The sequence below is a fragment of the Dipodomys merriami genome, unplaced genomic scaffold (genome assembly GCF_024711535.1).
Source record: "Dipodomys merriami isolate MVZ:Mamm:240054 unplaced genomic scaffold, mDipMer1.0.p SCAF_146, whole genome shotgun sequence".
In the NCBI taxonomy this organism is placed as follows: Eukaryota; Metazoa; Chordata; class Mammalia; order Rodentia; family Heteromyidae; genus Dipodomys; species Dipodomys merriami.
Window position 1 is genome coordinate 1751797 of NW_027202782.1, and position 17309 is coordinate 1769105.

Here is a 17309-nt window from a genome sequence, read left to right on the forward strand (position 1 = left end):
TCAAACCCAGGGTCTCGTACATTCAAGGCAAGTACTCTGCCACCGAGCCACCTTCCCAGCCCCATCCTGCTCATTTTGTTATGAAGAAATAGTGAGCCTTTTGTGCATAACTTTCTTTGTACAATGTTCTCTACTATATATGCTTCCCATTTTCCTTATACAATTGTTTTTTTCATCCATTGTCTTTATAAACATATGTTAGTTAGCTTTCCATTGCTAGAATAAAATACCTGAGATAATCAGCTGAAAGGAAGACAGGGTTTATTTTGGCCCATGATTTCAAAAGTTGCAGATTGTGGTCACTAGTAATCACATGTTTTAGACCTGGGATAAGGCAGCATAAAAGGCCAGAGTCTCTGTATCCCTTCCCCCCCCCCCCCAGCAGTGACCTAACTTCCTCCTTTTAGGCCACACCCCTCCTAAGGTTCCACCCCCTACCTCCCTGTAGTACCACAGACAGGACTGGCCTTCTGTTCATGGATCATTGGGAGATATTTCAATCCAAATCATATTATTCCCCAGATGACATTTTGTTTTAAGAACTAAAACTAGAGAAATAAAAAGCAAAATGGAAACCAGTAATTTTTTTTTCCATTCTTTAGCAAGTTCTTGTCAGAAAGTAAGATGATCAACCAAACGTGAAATAAAGAAGCTAAACAACCCCCAGGATTTGAAAGAAGGCATCACTGAAGTTAGGTCATCCAGTAGAGTAGAAGGTAGCTGGGTAGGGCCTCAGTTGCTCTGTTTTATGGTTTCATATCTCCAGAGAAAGGGTTTGAATGGTGTGTGTGTGTTGTGGTGATACACTAGGAGACTGGGAATCAGGAGAAGTCTCATTCATTTTATATTCTCAGGCATGCCTGGGGGTTCGGTATTTGGACATGGCCCATGGGCACACAACTATGTTTGCACCTACGCAGTTACCTTTTGATGCCCTTCCTTAGGGTAAAGCAGGGATGCACATACTGCCTCCTGTTTTCTTATTCTCTGTTCTGGTTACAGGGGCATTAAGCGTTTTGTCAGCTACTTTTTTGTATGTGTTCTGGTACTAGGATTTGAAGAGACTGGGTGCACTATACTTTAGCTTTTTCCACTCAGGGCTAGTGCTCTACCTCTTTAGGCACAATTCACATCTTTTTGCTGGTTAATTGGAAATAGTAGTCCCACGAACTTTAGCAGTTTCATGCCCCAGCTGGCTTTGCACTGAGATTCTCAGATCTTAGCCTCTTGTAAACTAGGCTTACAGTTGTGAGCCACCTGCATCAGGCTCCATCTACTTCTTTTTTTATTTTTTGCCAGTCCTAGGTCTTGAACTTAGGGCCTAGGCACTGTCACTCAGCTTCTTTTGCTCAAGGCTAGCACTCTACCACTTAAGTTACAGTGCCACTTCCTGTTTTTCTGTTTATGTGGTACTGAGGAATCGAATCAGGGCTTCATGCATGCTAGACAGGCACTCTACCACTAAGCCACATTCCCAGCCCTCCATCTACTTCTTTTAGTTTACTTTTATCCCAGAATTCAAAGGGTGTCTTTCCTTCTCCCACATTGGAATTTGGATGTATAGAGAGCAACCAGGTGATTCTCACATCAGCCAGCCAGGGACCAGACTTAGTGTGCTCACCTTTCTTGGCTGATGGCCATCTTGAGAGAGGCCTCAATAGTGCTGGCTTGGTCTCAGGAAAGCCTTTTATTTTTGATGGTGGCTGGAACTGGGTTCCCCTTGAGCCTCAGCGGCTGCATTCTTTTTTTTTTTTTGTCAGTCGTGGGCCTTGAACTCTGGACCTAGGCGCTGTCCCTGTGCTCTTCAGCTCAAGGCAAGTGCTCTACCACCACAGGGCCACTTCCAGTTTTCTAGTGGATTATTGAGATGAGTCTCACGGACTTTCCTGCCCAGGCTGGCTTTGAACCGGTATCCTCAGATCTCAGCCACCGGCACCTGGCTTCAGCAGCTGCATTCTTGATGTAACCCTGTAGGGAGCAGATCCTCCGGGTCAAGGCTGAAGAAGATAAGATCCCACTGCTGGTAGTGGGAAACAAGTCTGACTTGGAGGAGCGGAGGCAGGTGCCCATTGAGGAGGCCAGGGGCAAGGCGGAAGAATGGGGCGTGCAGTACGTGGAGACGTCGGCTAAAACACGGGCCAACGTGGACAAGGTAGGCTGCTCCCTGCTCTGCAGGTGTTTCATAGACATCAGCTGTGGGTACAGCACACTTTAGTTGTTTGTTTGAGGACTTACTTGTGAGAACTAGGTAAGGACTTCTGTGGGTTGGTGATTTGTGATGACTGCTAGAAGAATGTTAGAAGGCTTCCCTCTTCTACTTTCCCTCTTTCTTTCTTTCTCCCTTCCCTCCTTTTTTCCTTCTTTCTTCTTCCTTTCTTCTCCTCCCTCCCCTCTCCCTCACTTTCTCTCCCTCCCCCCTCTCTCCCTCTGTCCTTCTCTTCCCCCCCCCTTCTTTCATTGGTCATGGGGCTTGAACTCTGGGTCTGGGCACTGTCCCTCAGCTCAAGGCAAGTGCTCTACCACTTGAGCCACAGTGCCACCTCCAGTTTTCTAGTGGTTAATTGGAGATAAGAGTCTTATGGACTTTTCTGCCCAAGCTGGCTTTGAACCTCAATCCTCAGATCTCAGCCTCCTGAATAGCTAGGATTACAGGTGAGCTACCAGTGCCCCACCTCCCTTCTTTCTTTATACCAACAACACATTTAGTTTTGCTCCTGTTGTCTTATCAGTAAGGTTTGTTTAATTTTTTTCCCCCATTTCCTGGTGTGCATTCTGGCAAATACTGTTTTATGTGATCAGAGAAGGGTTATTCTATCCCTTCACTGATGACTGGCAGTGAAGTGTTCTGCATTCAGGTTTGGTCTCTAAACAGGATGAGCTTTCAGGAACAACTGTATGGGATCTCTTTCCTGCTTTTATCCCAGCCCAGCCCACTTCTGGCCAGATTTCCTTTTGCTTTTATGCTGGTTCTTTTTTTTGTGTGTGGGGGGGGGGGGGGGAGTCCGGTCATGGGGCCTGAACTCTGGGCCTGGGCGCTGTTCCTCAGCTCTTCAGTTCAAGGCTACGCTCTACAGCGCCACTTCCGGCTTTTTTCTTTTTGCTTATGTGATGCTAAGGAATCGAACCCAGGGCCTCATCCATGCAAGGCAAGTGTTCTACTACTGAGCCACCTTCCCAGCCCCTGTGTTGGTTCTTTTTTTGCTCAAGGCTGGTGCTCTACCACTTGAGCCATAGCTCCACTTCTAGCTATTTTTTTTGTGTGTAGTTGGAGATAAGAGTCTCATAGACTTTTTTTCCTCAGACTAGCTTTGATCTGTAATCCTCAGATTTTAGTCTCCTGAGTAGATAGGATTTTAGGCATGAACCATAGGTGTCCACTTCTGAAGCTAATTTAAGAGTGACCTCACCTAGGACCAAGGCTGACAATTCAAAAATCTACCTACTAGGGATTGCAGGCTCTCTGTTGCCTGTCCAATCTGGCCTTAAACTTGTGATCCTTTTGCTTCAGTCTCTGGAATGCTGGGCTTACAGACCTGTACTATCATGCCCAGCCCTACTTTTTCTTTTCTTTAGAAGATCCCTTTGACCCAGTCATAATTTCATAGTTCTTCCTCTTCTTTTTTGGCCAGTCCTGGAGTTTTAACTCAGAGCCTGGACACTGTCCCTGAGCTTCTTTTGCTCAAGGTTAGCACTCTACCACTTAAGTTACAGTGCCACTTCCTGCTTTTTCTGTTTATGTGGTACTGAGGAATCAGATCAGGGTTTCATGCATGCTAGACAGGCACTCTACCCCACTAAGCCACATTCCCAGCCCTGCCCTGCTTTTTCTTTTAAATTAAAGTTCAAGATGGTAAGCACTCTTGTAGCTCCCTTCTGCCCTCACCTGCATCAGCTGTTACTTCCTGACTTGGGATGCAGAGGCCTGCTTCTGTGCTGTGTTGTTACCAGCAGCATCTGAATCCCTCAGAGCTCTTCTTCCTTCTCTCCCCTGTGCTTCCCAGATGACATCAGTGGTGGGATGTGCTGACCTTCGACTGCTGTGTGAACTTTGTGGCCAGCAGCTGTTTTTTCTTTATATTTGTTATTTTTTACTTAGGCTGCTGCCTGTGGGAGTCAGAATCTCCTTTGCCTTTGTCTAGCTGGAGGAAACAGGAAATCCAGACATGAGCTTCGTGTTTTAAATCTCAGGAAGATTCTCTTAGCATGAACCTGCTGTGGTGTGCTTTTTGAGGGGCAGGAATCAACTCTGGGGTCAGGTCTCTTTTCCCAGAGTAGGGGTATGTGCAGGGACTGACCCCTAGTCGTCACCGCCCCTCCACGGCACCAGCCTGACCTGCCAAACAGGAACCTTGAGAAACTTAAGGCTGGCAGCATTGTGTTCACTTGTGAACAGTTTAACCAAGGAAGACTTTCGATAAGATCAGCGGATGAACAACTTAGTCATCATTTTAAGTTGGACTTGGTCCAAGCTCCTCCTTCTGCCTTTTGCTGTCAGGAAAAAAAAAAAAAAAGCTGTAACACTGGGCTGTTCACTGGGGCTTATGTGGCCCTGTGCTTCCCTGAGCAGCTGGCAACAAGGGTTCAGAGGTCAGCTGAGCCAGTGTGGGGCTCCCTGCCTGAGCCTGGGAATGTGTGTGGAGTTTGGCCCTGGAAAAATGATCTCTCTTTTCACCAAGAAGAAAGTTAAAAGTTAGGCACTGTGGTTTGTGCAGCTGTCCAGAGATAAAAATCCTTGTCCCTTGCCATATTTTCAGTGTCTGGGAAATCTCCGATGCGTGTGGAAGAGGTTTCTTCTGTCTGCCTGGGCTTAAGCAGTCCTCTGGCAGGGTGGCTGGTAGCAGAGGGCAAAACCCAGACTACTGTGATAAACGATAATGCCCATCTATGTGACCCCCCCATACCCCCCCCCCCCGATACTTACAGGGCAAGCTCATCAGTTGCAGGCACTGCAAGGACCCAAGAATTGGGTCATGGTGTATGAGAAGAGCCACTGTGACAAGACATCTTATTCCCTTGGTTCTCCAATCCGCGGTGCTGGCACCTCTTGCCTGCTTCCCTTCTACCTTCCCAGGTCCACCATCACGGCAGCATGCACGGGTAGATGTAGGGATCTTACAAGGGTTCTGTGGGAAGTAGTAAATCATAAATCACCTAGCAACAACGACTTAGCCCCTCTCTCCTTTTCCTGATGGTTAGATGTGCTACTAGTGTTTGGCCTACTATCACTCATTATTTGTAAGTTTTACAAACAGTAGTAGGATCTGTTCTGCAGAAGCTTTTCTTTCCCTTATGCTTATTATTAGAAAAGATCTTTCCATTTTGAGAGTAGAGAATGGTAGTAGAATGGTAGTAACAGTCTGTCCTTGGCTGGACTGTTGGGAGATACAACTGAAATGTTCACACTATAGGGTGAGAATACAGTTTTAAGTTGGATTATTCCTGTTTTCTCTAGATTCTTTACTTTTGATGTACATGGTTTATCAAAAAAATAAGCCTGGGGCTTTATACCCTAAAAATAGAACTCTGTATCCTGCTACACTGAGTTGATTCATTTCACCATTAAATGACCTTTTCCTTCTATTCTTTTTGCCCTTCTCCCCACTTCTAGGTATTCTTTGACCTAATGAGAGAAATCAGAACAAAGAAGATGTCAGAAAACAAAGACAAGAATGGCAAGAAGAACAGCAAGAACAAGAAAAGTTTTAAAGAAAGGTGTTGCTTGCTGTGAGGGCAGGGCCAGGGTGGCAGATGGAGTCCATGGTTGCTAAGGATGCAGGACTGGGCTGGCAAGTAGAAGACACTAGCTGGATTCTGCCTGTGTTTTCTGCTTTCCCAGACCTCACTCACTTGTACTTCTTTAAATGGGGACAAATATTTGTGAATTGGTGACTGGCAGAAGAAATAAGCCAGCTTATTTTGGAGCTTTGGAGTCCCCATTCTCTCTTCCCCCTCTTTGTTCCTCACCACAGCTTAACTGGGTATACTGTGCTCAAGGAGAAAAGGTATTGTTTGAGTATCTTTTTCCCTAGGATTTTTTCTTTTTGCTTGGCTGGTGCTCTGCTACTTGAGCCAGGCCTGTAACCTGGCTTTTGCTGGTTATTTTAGAGGTGGAGTCTCGAGGACTTTTTTACTTGTCCTAGCTTCAAAATGTGATCTGCCAGATCTCAGCCTATTGAGTAGCTAGGCATGTGCCCCCATGCCTAGTTTTTATAATGTTAAACCTTCCTCTTTTGCTTTGCAATAAAAATGTCTTTTTTATTAGATTTTGGAAGTGGGTCTGAGGTAAGATCCTCCTCTTACTTTATCAGTTTAGCAGTAACACTCAGAAAAGTCCATTAAATCCTAATGATGCTGAAGAATCCTGGGACTTTTGATAAGCTTCTTGCAGTGCCCTGTGAATATCAAGCATAGCTGGACCAGTGAACTTGGATTGATGGGCTATGTGGACCAACACTATGCTTATAAATCTTCTTTACATATGAAAAATGAAAATCATTTCCTTCATATCTAAATATTGGCCATTTACAATGTGAATTGGCTCTTTTTCTCCTCAGCATCTTGATTGTTGGGTAGGATGCACAAAGAGCAAGGACCATGCTGTTTTTCTTTTTTCTTTTTTCCTTCTTTTTTTTTGGGGGGGGAGAGGGGCGGGTACAGTCATGGGGCTTGAACTCAGAGCCTGGGTGCTGTCCCTGAGCGCTTTTGCTCAAGGCTAGCCTCTATCCTTTGAGCCACAGCTCCATTTCCAGTTTTTTTAGGTGGTTAATTGGAGATAAGAGTCTCACAGCCTTTCCTGCTTGGGCTGGCTTCAAACCGTGATCCTCAGATCTTAGCTTCCTGAGTAGCTAGGACTACATGTGTGACCTACCAGTGTCGGCCCATGCCATTTTTCTAATCAGTGTCTGTCAGGACCTGTGGTTAAGTCCTCCCCTGCTGGCCAGGCCCCTCTTCCAGTCATCAAGCCATCTTCCTGAGCAGCCTCACTGTGCAGAGGTCGAGCCAGCCTCCTTTTTTCCTTCTCTCAGTGTCACACAAATTCTTCTGACAAGTGTGATGAGTTGCAACTGTATCCTAAAATCATGAAACTAGAGCCTGTGCCAGACCTTCTGCTACCTCTTACAGGAATGCTCGGTAATTGTAATGTACAATGAGATGTGGGGAATTATAAGCCATTGTCCCCTTACCTCTGAGAGGTGGCTGCTCCTAATGTCTGAGAGTCATGGACTTGTTAGAAATAGACTCAGGAGAGCATTAATTCTCTCAGTTCAGCAGTTAGAAACTCTTGGGGAAGGAAGGGGGGCTGTGATATAAATGCCTCCACTTTAGCACGTTTTCCCCCATTTTTTTGGAAGTGAACATTTCATGTGTAGGTGCCAAAAATGAATGGGGTGGGCCAAGCTGGAGCCTTTTGGATTTATGGTTGTTACAGAGATTGTGGGAATTACCGCCTGACTCCTGGCTACCAATCTTGTATCACTTCCCAAAGAATCATGGGCTTTTTTTAAAAAAAAATAAAATTTAAAAACAACAACAAACACCAAATGCACTCTTAAGATTTCAGCCTTTTTATTCTCGTAAGAAGCAGAGGAAGCAAGTTCATCGTTTTCTCAGATGTTCTCCAGGACCAGACAACACTTCATTTCGGGGAGTCCTTTGAATTAGGAAATAGATTAAACAGCATTTTAACTTCTTCTTTCCCTTGGAAGAGATCACTGTTTTCTCTTTCTCCCCTCTCCTTTCAACATTACTGAGGCTTGAACTCAGGGACTTTCACTGTCCCTTGGCTCTTTTGCACAAGACTGGCACTCTTCCAAGTAAGCCACACCTCCTCCTCCACTTCTGGATTTGTGGTGGTTGGTTGGAGATTTCTCAGATTTTCCTGCCTGGGCTGGCTTCAAACCATGATCTTCATATCTCAGCCTCCTGAATAGCTAAGGTTACAGTTGTGAGCCACTGGTTTTGTGTATTGCATCTTTCTGATCTTGCCTCTTACCTCTTAAACATTTCTCATCTCCAGGCTCTTCCTCTCTATATATTTTCTCAAATAATGCCCAATGGAACTCTTGCCTTCATAGTTCAGCAGCTACACAAACATAAAAGCTCAGGTTCTCTGGTCTCATACTCCTCTGAAAACACTGCTCAATGGACATAGAGCAGCAATCATATGTTTAAACACACATCTTTACTCTTTCCAAAGATTCCAAAAATTAAAATGTCAGTATTCCCATTTCAGAGAGAAGATTGAGGAAATGGTACTTAGGCAGATTTCAGAATTCATCAAAGGGCACAAAACATTGCTGTTAAGACTTGAAATTGTTCTCTTCAAAATCAGTATTCCAAGCCAGGCCTGTGTCTAGTTGTAAGCCTAGCTAGCTACTCAGAAGGCTGAGATCTGGAGGATTCTGGTTCAAAACTAGCCAGAACAGAAAAGTGGACAAGACTCTCATCCCCCAAAATAATCAAATGCTGAACTGGAGACACAACTTTAGAAGAAGACTAGAAGAGCAAGCAAGCTCAGGTGTGAGGCCTTGAGTTCAGTCTGTGGTACTGGGCAGGAGGAGGTGGGGGGAGGTATAGAAGTGCACATCTGTATTCCAAGCACTTAAGAGAGGCTGATGGAAGAGAACAATTTGAGCCCAGGAGTTTGCGATTAGCCTGGGTGACATAATGGGACTTTTTCTATTAGATATATGTATATATACATGCATATATATATGTATACATATACTATACACATGTATGTGTATATATATCAATGTATAAACTTATGTATGTGTTCTCTCTGCAAGCTGTCCTTAGAGTACAAATAACCCTGATACCTTTGCCTGCGGCTCTGGTCCAACTTTAGGAATGAAGTCCTGCTCTTAGTTGTGGGCAGTGTAGTCAGACAATAGGTTTCCTGCATAGGCATTGCTCTTGGACACCTGGTGCTGCTAACACAAAAGGGAGTCCCCTCACAGGGTGGCCTTCAGGCTTTGACCACCATCTGGCCTCCCCATTTATCCTCAGGTCAGTAGAACCACTACAACTTCCCATGCATGGCTAGCCACATTGATGTGTTCCTCAAGTTTACTCAAATCATCTCTCCATCTTGAACCAGCTTCCTCCTCCTCTCTCCTACTTGCCATTTTTACCCTTGAAAACAAGTTCCACTTTCTCCAGGAAGCCTGCATTTCATTTCTAGACGGACCATATTCATTTGCCATTCTAACACATGTATGTACTGCTTAGTAGGCATTGGTAGAAGTTCTTCTCTGTCGATGAACTGAAGCAGCTGTGCTCTTCCAGCCCTGAGATCTGCAAGCAGATTAAAAATAAGTCTCTGGCTGGTGGCTCACACCTTTTATCCTAGCTACTCAGGAGGCTGAGATTTGAGGGTCTTGGTTCAAAGCCAGCTGGAGCAGATAAGTCCCCATGAGACTATTTCTCTAACCATTCAAAAATGGAAGTGTGCTGTGGCTCAAACTGGTAGAGCACTAGCCTTGAGCAAAAGAGTTCAGGGACAGTGCCCTGGACCTGAGTTCAAGCCCCACAACAGACAAAATGAGGCACTGCCAAGTGCTTATAGCTTATGCCTATATCCTAACTACTGAGGAAGCTGAAATCAGGATTGAGGTTTGAAGTTCCTACAAAGCCCACTACATTATTGCTAGCTGCCTAACCACCTGCTAACCCAGAGCTTGCTGAGCTGTTGGTCCTCCTTCCTTGTAGGGTGCACAAGCATCCTGGACAGCCTCACTTGCCCCCACTCTCATCTCCCCCACCCCTACCCCACACTTTCCTTATGCAGCCACCTAGTGGATATGGCCTCTGGACACAAATAAGTGTCAGTCACCACTTGAGAGCCCACTGAAAGAGGCAGGAAAATGACCTCTGGTGGCTTTCCCAGGCAGTCCTGATCCACGAGGGCCTATGGATTGGCAAGAAGAACACTTCCTCTTCTCTGCTGTCTAGGGAGAGCATTTACTGCCAGGTAAAAATTTTAGCAATCCCATCAGAATGGACAGCTGCAGAACTGGGCAGTATCACTATTGCTCCTGTATAGCACATATGCACGATTAATGGTATATAGTCTGTGATGTTTCAGTATAAGAAATGCTTTCAGCTAATGAGTTACACCTGTAATACTAGCTACTCAGGAGGTCAATATCTGAGAATCGCAGTTCAAAGCCAGCATGGGCAGGAAGGTCAGTGAGACTTATCTTCAATTAACCACCAACACCCCACCCCCCAAAAAAACCAAAACCCACCAAAAACAACAGAAGTAGAGCTTTAATTTAAGTAGTAGACCACTACTCTTCAGCACAAAAGCTCAGGGACACCATCTAGGCCCTGAGTTCAAGCCTTCGGAGAGGCATAAAAAACAAGTTGGGCTCTGGTGGCCTCACATCTGTAATCCTATCTACTCAGGAGGGTGAGATCTGAGGATTGCAGTTCAAAATGAGCCTGTGGCATAGTGGTAGAGTGCTTGCCTAGCATGCATGAAGCCCTGGGTTTGATTCCTCAGTACCACATAAACAGAAAAAGCCAGAAGGGGTGCTGAGTGCTTAGCTAAAGAAGCTCAGGGACAGTGCATAGGCCCTGAGTTCAAGCCCCAGAACGCATGCACGCGTGCGCGCGTGTGCCCGCACACATACACACACACCACCACCACTACCACCACCACCACCAACAACAACAACCAACTGGGGAAACCAAGACGTATCTCCAATTAATCAGAAAAAGCCAGAAGTGGAATTGTGGCTCAAATGGTAGAGTGCTAGCTTTGAGCAAAAAAGAGCTCAGGAACAGAGCCCAGGCCCAGAGTTCAAGCACCAGCAAAAAATAAAAACAAAAATGATGGGTGATTAGGTCCTTAAGAGGGCTGATGCCTTTCTCTTGTGACTGAGTTCATCCTCTTGCAGAGTTGAATTGGATGCCCTCAGAGCAGCTTGTTGTAAAACAAATCTATCCCTTGCATTTTTTCTTTTTTAAAATAGGGTTGTTATTGTAAAAATACTGTACAGAGGGGTTACAGTTACATAAGCAAGGTAGTGAGTACATTTCCTATCAAGCATTGTTACCCTCTCTTTTGTTTGTCAGTTGTGGGGCTTGAACTCTGGGCCTGGTCATTGTCCCTGAGCTTCTTCAGCTGAAGACAAGCACTCTACCACTTGAGCCACAGCACTACTTCCAGTTTTCTGGTGGTTAATTGGAGATAAGAGTCTCATGGAGGCTGGGAATGTGGCTTAGTGGTAGAGTCCTCACCCAGCATGCATGAAGCCTCAGGTTCAATTCCTTAGTTCCACATAAACAGAAAAAGCCATAAATGGCGCCATGGCTCAAATGGTAGAGTACTAGCCTTGAGCAAAAGAAACTCAGGGACAGTGCGTAGGCCCTGAGTTCAAGCCCCAGAACTGGCAAACACACACACACACACACACACACACACACACACACACACACACACTAACACACACACACACACACACACACACACACACACAACAAAAACAGGGAGACTGAGATGTATCTCCAATTAATCAGAAAAAGCCAGAAGTGGCATTGTGGCTCAAGTGGTAGAGTGTTAGCCTTGAGCAAAAGAAACTCAGGGACACCACCCAGGCCTTGAATTCAAGCATCAGGACTGGAAGAAAAAGTCTCTCGGACTTTCCTGTCTGTGCTGGCTTTGAACTGTCATCCTCAGATCTCATTCTCCTGAGTAGCTAGGACTACAGGTGTAAGCCACAAGTGCCCAGCTGCATTTTCTCTTCCACACATACCTGCCTACCCTTCTCTTTCTTCCACGAAACTCCTGGTGCCATGTTTTTGGACTTCTAGCCTCCAGAGCCATGAGCCCAAGTAAACTTCTATTTACAAACCACCTAGCCCTTAATATTTTATTATGGCAACAAAAACCAGGCCATAAGAGGTGGTGATGGTGAAGGATGGCTCCACAGTGATTTAGGCTCCTGCTGCCAGTGACAGAAGGCTGATGGCACTGCATCTGGCACAGAGACCACGGCGATGAGGGGAAAGATGTCAGTTAGTTGAGGAAGAGCCAGCCTCATATAACACAGGATTGCTGTCCACAGTGCTGCATAGCTTTTGTGGGTCCTCTTGAGGCCAGGTGCCTGGGGTCCCCTTCCTGCCAGCAGGTATGTCTGGGACTCACTGATTTTCCTATATGTGCTTCTGTGTAGCTGCTGTCACCTGATTCTGTGTCTCTGCAGCTTTAGCTCATCCCTGATGTTAGATATCTGGTTGGTGGTGTATTAGTCTGCTTGCTATTTCTCAGTGTCTATGGGTCAGGATTCTGGGAGTTTTTTTTTTAGGTTTGTTTGTTTGTTTTGGGGGTCCGGTCATGGAGCCTGAACTCTGGGCCTGGGCGCTGTCCCTCAGCTCTTCAGCTCAAGGCTAGTGCTCTACCACTTGAGCCACAGCACCACTTCCGGCTTTTTTCTTTTTGCTTGTGGGGCCTGAACTCTGGGCCTGGGCGCTGTCCCTCAGCTCTTCAGCTCAAGGCTAGTGCTCTACCACTTGAGTCACAGTACCACTTCCGGCTTTTTGCTTATGTGGTGCTGAAGAATCGAACCCAGGGCCTCAGGCATGCAAGGCAAGTACTCTACCACTGAGCCACCTTCCCAGCCCCTCTGGGAGTTTTTTTATGGGCTCCTTTGCTTGAGTTCTCACAGGGCATACTGTCAGGGTGTTAGGTGGGCTGTTGTGACCTTGGAGTTTTTTGTTTTTGTTTTTGGCCACTGAGTAGAGGCTGCCTCGTGTCTTCTATAGTTCTCTGCCGCTTAGCCTTCTCCATAGGTAGCTCTCCACATGGAAGCAGCTTTGACTGCCCATCACATGGCTGGCAGTATTCTATTGGGCAGAAGCAAGTCAAGGTCCCACATACATTTGAAAGAAGAATGTTACACAATGGCAGGTGTGTGAACACTAGGAGGTAGAGTTCTTGGGAACCACTTTAGGTTCCATCATCATAGGGGCTGGTCCATACTGTGTAGAGCAGATCCCAAGCTTGTGGCTTCTTTAGGGAGCACCCCATCCTAGGCCCAAGATGTTATGGCTGAATGTGTGCAATGTCGTCCAGTGACAACATGATCCAGTTGGCAGTCATCATACTAACTGCCTTTGGGTACCTGTTTCAATGGTTCCCAGTGGAGTGCTGTGTTGTGCTTCCACTGGGGTTCAGGGTAGGGCAGCCACACTTGGAGGGTCAGAGGACAGCAATTTGCTAGAACTCTGTGTCAGCTTTCTATTACTGTGACAAATAGATAATCAGCTTAAAAAGAGGCTTATGGGGCAGGGTGCTAGTGGCTCATGCCTATAATCCTAGCTACTCAGATCTGACGGTTGTGGTTCAAAGCCAGCCCAGGCAGGAAAGTCCATGAGACGCCTATCTCCAATTAGCCTCCAGAAAACTGGAAGTGGCTCTGTGTTTCAAGTGGTAGAGTACTTGCCTTGAGTTGAAGAGCTGAGGAATGGTGCCCAGGCCCAGAGTTCAAGCCCCATGACCACCACCAACAACAACCAAAAATAAGAGGCTCATGGTTCCAAAGTGTCCAGTGAATGGTCCCTTGGCCTGTGACAGAACAGTGCATCACAGCAAGAGCAAGTTGCCAAGTAAGCTGCTTACCTCATGTTGATTACAAGGCAGAGAGAGGGGGGGGGTGGGGAAAGAGAGTCTGTGAGTCTGTGTGTCTGTATGTCTGTGTCTGACTCCAGGGGCCAGAATATTCCTTCCTAGCAAATACCCATATGACCTAACTTCCATTTGGCTCACTCACTGAAGTTTCCACCACCTTCTGATAGTAGCTAGGGGCCAAGCCTCTAACACATAGGTCTTTGGGGGACATTCAAAATCCTGATCCAGGCAAACTCATACAGCAGTGAACATCACAGCAATGGAATGTGCTTAGTGACTGAAACACAGCCACTGCGTGCTTAGCCCGCTTACCTCATGTCCTCCCCCCCACCCACAAAATGGCTAATGGCATTTTTTTTTTTTTGGTTTTTACTGGCTTTTACATTTATATTAAATTCACTTTTCAGTAGCTGCTTTTTCTTCCCATCTCCTTTTAAGATACTCAGCATTCTCAGCTTTCCAGAGCCATGCATAGTTTTGACATTTGTTAACAATACTATGATAAAAATAGTTCGCACTGTGTGTGTGGGAACATCAGACCTCTGAAAGGGAAGATCTTGTAGATCACGTGAATGTTGTGTGCTTCCATGTACTCATCTATAAAGGAAGAAGGCAATAAGTCATCCCTTGGGTTTCCAGGGCTCTGCCCTGCTGGGTTGCCACCCTTGGACTTACGAAGAAGTACAAAAGAGAAGGCATACAGAGCAGGGCACTTGAGCTCAGGGCCTTGCATTCTTGCTTGACTAGCGCATTTCACCATTTATCCCACAGCCCCACTGCTGGCTTTTTGCTGGCTGGCTGGAAAGAGGAGTCTCATGACTTTGCTGCCTGGTCTGTGAACTGTGAACCTCAGATCTCAGCCTCCCAAGTAGCTTGGATTATAGACATGAACCACCAATACCCAGCTAAGTTTAGTTATTTGAAGTCACACTCCTTTTGGTGGACCTTATCCTTACTTGTTTGCAGCATTCCATTTGTAAATGGCTTTTCGGAAACCCATTTTGTCAAGCGACATTCAGCCAGGACTTACTGGCCCCGAGGTGTAGGTAGATCATTGCAGGTTTGAGTCTGCACATTTCCTGTCCATCTCAGGTGAGACTTTCAGAAACGTTTCCTCTTCTTTATTGTATCTTTTTTACCTTGTTGCTAGAATTTCAAACTCTAGGGCCGGAGCTGAGGTAGGGGTGGTCGTGGTGGTGGTGGTAGAGTGTGGGGTAGGGATGGGGGTGGGGGGGGTGGCGCTTAGTGGGTAGAACTCCTGTTTAGCATGTTTGAGTGAGGCCCTGGGTTTGATCCCTAGCACTGCAAAGAAAAAGTCTCATAAAACTCTTCAGTAGGCTTCCCAGGAAGTCACTGGTGTCCCAAGCTGACAGCAAAGCTGGCCAAAGCCAGCCTGAAAGTCCATTCAGTTGTAGTGATTCTAAAAAATTACTTTAAGAACCATGAGCTTGCTGGAATGTTTCTTTGCTTTTCAGGGAGGAGGGATTCCTTTACATGACTAGTACTCACGGGACACTGCCTATGAGATTTTACCTTCTGGAGCGTCAAAGTGTTCACCAGGATATGTGGGACATATCTTTAACTCAGTATCCTCTGAGCTTATTTGAACAAAATACACTTTTTTTTTCAAGTTAAAAAATTCAAAACAAGCTGGGTGCTGGTGGCTCACATCTGTAATCCTAGCTACCCAGGAGGCTGAGGCTTAGAGTATCTTGGTTTAAAGCCAGCCATGGAAGAAATGTCTGTGAGATTCCATGTTCAGTTAACCAGAAAAATGCTGGACTGGAGGTGTGGCTCAAGTAATAGAGCATCAGTTGTGGGCAAAAAAGCCAAGCCAGAGCACAAGGCCCTGAGTTCAAGCTCCAGTATCAGCGTACACACACAAAATTAAAAACAAAATACTTATTAACACCATATAGATCAGAACAGTATTTGACAAAATTCTACAAACAGGACAGAAATGCCTTCTGAACAATTTTCCTTTTTTTTCTTTTTGTGTGTGCTGGTCTTGGGGTTTGAACTCAGGTTTTGAGCACTGTCCCTGAGCTTTGTGCTCAAGGCTAGCACTCTACCAGTTGAGCCACAACTCCATTTCTGACTTTATGGTGGTTAATTGAAAATAAGAGTCTCTTGGACTTTCCTGCCTAGGTTGACTTTGAACTGGGATGATCAGATCTCAGCCTCCTGAGTAGCTGGAATTTTAGGTATGAACCACCAGCACTGGGCTTGGAATGTTTTCTTTAGCTGCAGATAACATCACTGTTACTGGCTGCTACCTTAATCCAATGACCTGATTTCTTTAAATTAGACTACTTTTTAAACACTAGTGCAGAATGAGGTGGCTCTTGCCTGCAATGCTAGCCACTTAGGAGGCGGAGGCCTAGAGAATCTTGTTTCAAAGTCAGTCTGGCAGAAATGTCTTTGAGATTCCATGTCCAATTAACCATAAAAGTGCTAGACTGGAAATGTGACTCAAGTGGCAGAGCACCAGCTGTGAGGAAAATGCTAAGAGAGAGGCTCACAGGTCAAGCACTACGACTGACACTTAAAAAAAAAAAGTTTCTTAAATTTGTATTGTTATCATAAAAGTGATGTACGAGGGGTTACAGTTACGTATGTCAGGTAATGAGTACATTTCTTTTTGGACAGTGTCACCCTTTCCCTTACTCTCCCAGTTTTTCCCTCCCATCTCCATACATGAATTACATAGTTCATTTTCAACGTAGTATCTAGTGAATATCACTGCTGCATTTGTTCGCCCTTTGTCCCACCATTTATATGCTCCTCTTTCCCCCAAAAAAACAAATTAATAAACAACACAAAAGAAAAGAAAACAGGGCTGGGAAGGTGGCTCAGTGGTAGAGCGCTTGCCTTGCATGCTCGAGGCCCTGGATTCGATTCCTCAGCACCACATAAGCAAAAAGAAAAAAGCCGGAAGTAGCTCTGTGGCTCAAGTGGTAGAGTGTTAGCCTTGAGCTGAAGAGCTGAGGGACAGCGCCCAGGCCCAGAGTTCAGGCCCCATGACCGGACCCCCCCCCCCCCCCAAAAAAAAAACATAGCTGGGAATATGGCTTAGTGATAGAGTGTTTGCCTAGCATGCATGAAGCTCAGTACCATTATAAACAGAAAAAGCCAAAGTGGCACTGTGGCTCAAGTGGTTTAGTGCTAGCCTTGAGCAAAAGAAGCTCAAGGACAGGGCTCAGGACCTGAGTTCAAGCCCCAGAACTCGCAAAAAAAAAAAAAGAGTCTTCGTGGACTTTTGTGCCTGGGCTGGCTTCAAATTGTGATCCTCAAATTTCAGTCTCCTGAGTAGCTAGGATTATAGGTGTGAGCCACCAATGCCTAGCTCAGCCTGGCTTTAAAAAAAAATTGTTATTCTAAAGGTGATGTACAGAGGGGTTACAGTTACATAAGTCAGGTAATGAGTGCATTTCTTTCTTTTTTGTCAGTCGTTGGGCTTGAACTCTGGGCCTGGGCACGCCCTGAGCTCTTCAGTTCAAGGTAAGCACTGTACCACTTGAGCCACAGTGCCACTTCTGGTTTTCTGGTGGTTAATTGGAGATAAGAGTCTCATGGATTTTCCTGCCTGGCCTGGCTTTGAACCATGATCCTCAAATCTCAGCCTCCTGAAGAGCTAGGGTTACAGGCGTGAGCCACCAGTGCCTGATAATGA

The 17309-nt window shown here is 45.7% G+C and overlaps 1 protein-coding gene across 3 annotated transcripts in view; it reads left to right on the top strand.

The window, feature by feature from the left end:
* Ralb (RAS like proto-oncogene B) overlaps positions 1-7546 on the top strand; it is a 44148-nt gene extending 36602 nt beyond the window's left edge. For all 3 annotated transcript variants that reach the window (XM_070021865.1, XM_070021867.1, XM_070021866.1), the window contains exons 4-5: positions 1975-2152; positions 5609-7546. In XM_070021865.1, coding sequence (XP_069877966.1) covers positions 1975-2152; positions 5609-5728 — 298 coding nt within the window. In that variant the 3' untranslated portion in view covers positions 5729-7546. The remainder of the gene's footprint in view (positions 1-1974; positions 2153-5608) is intronic.
* Positions 7547-17309: the final 9763 nt, after the last annotated feature.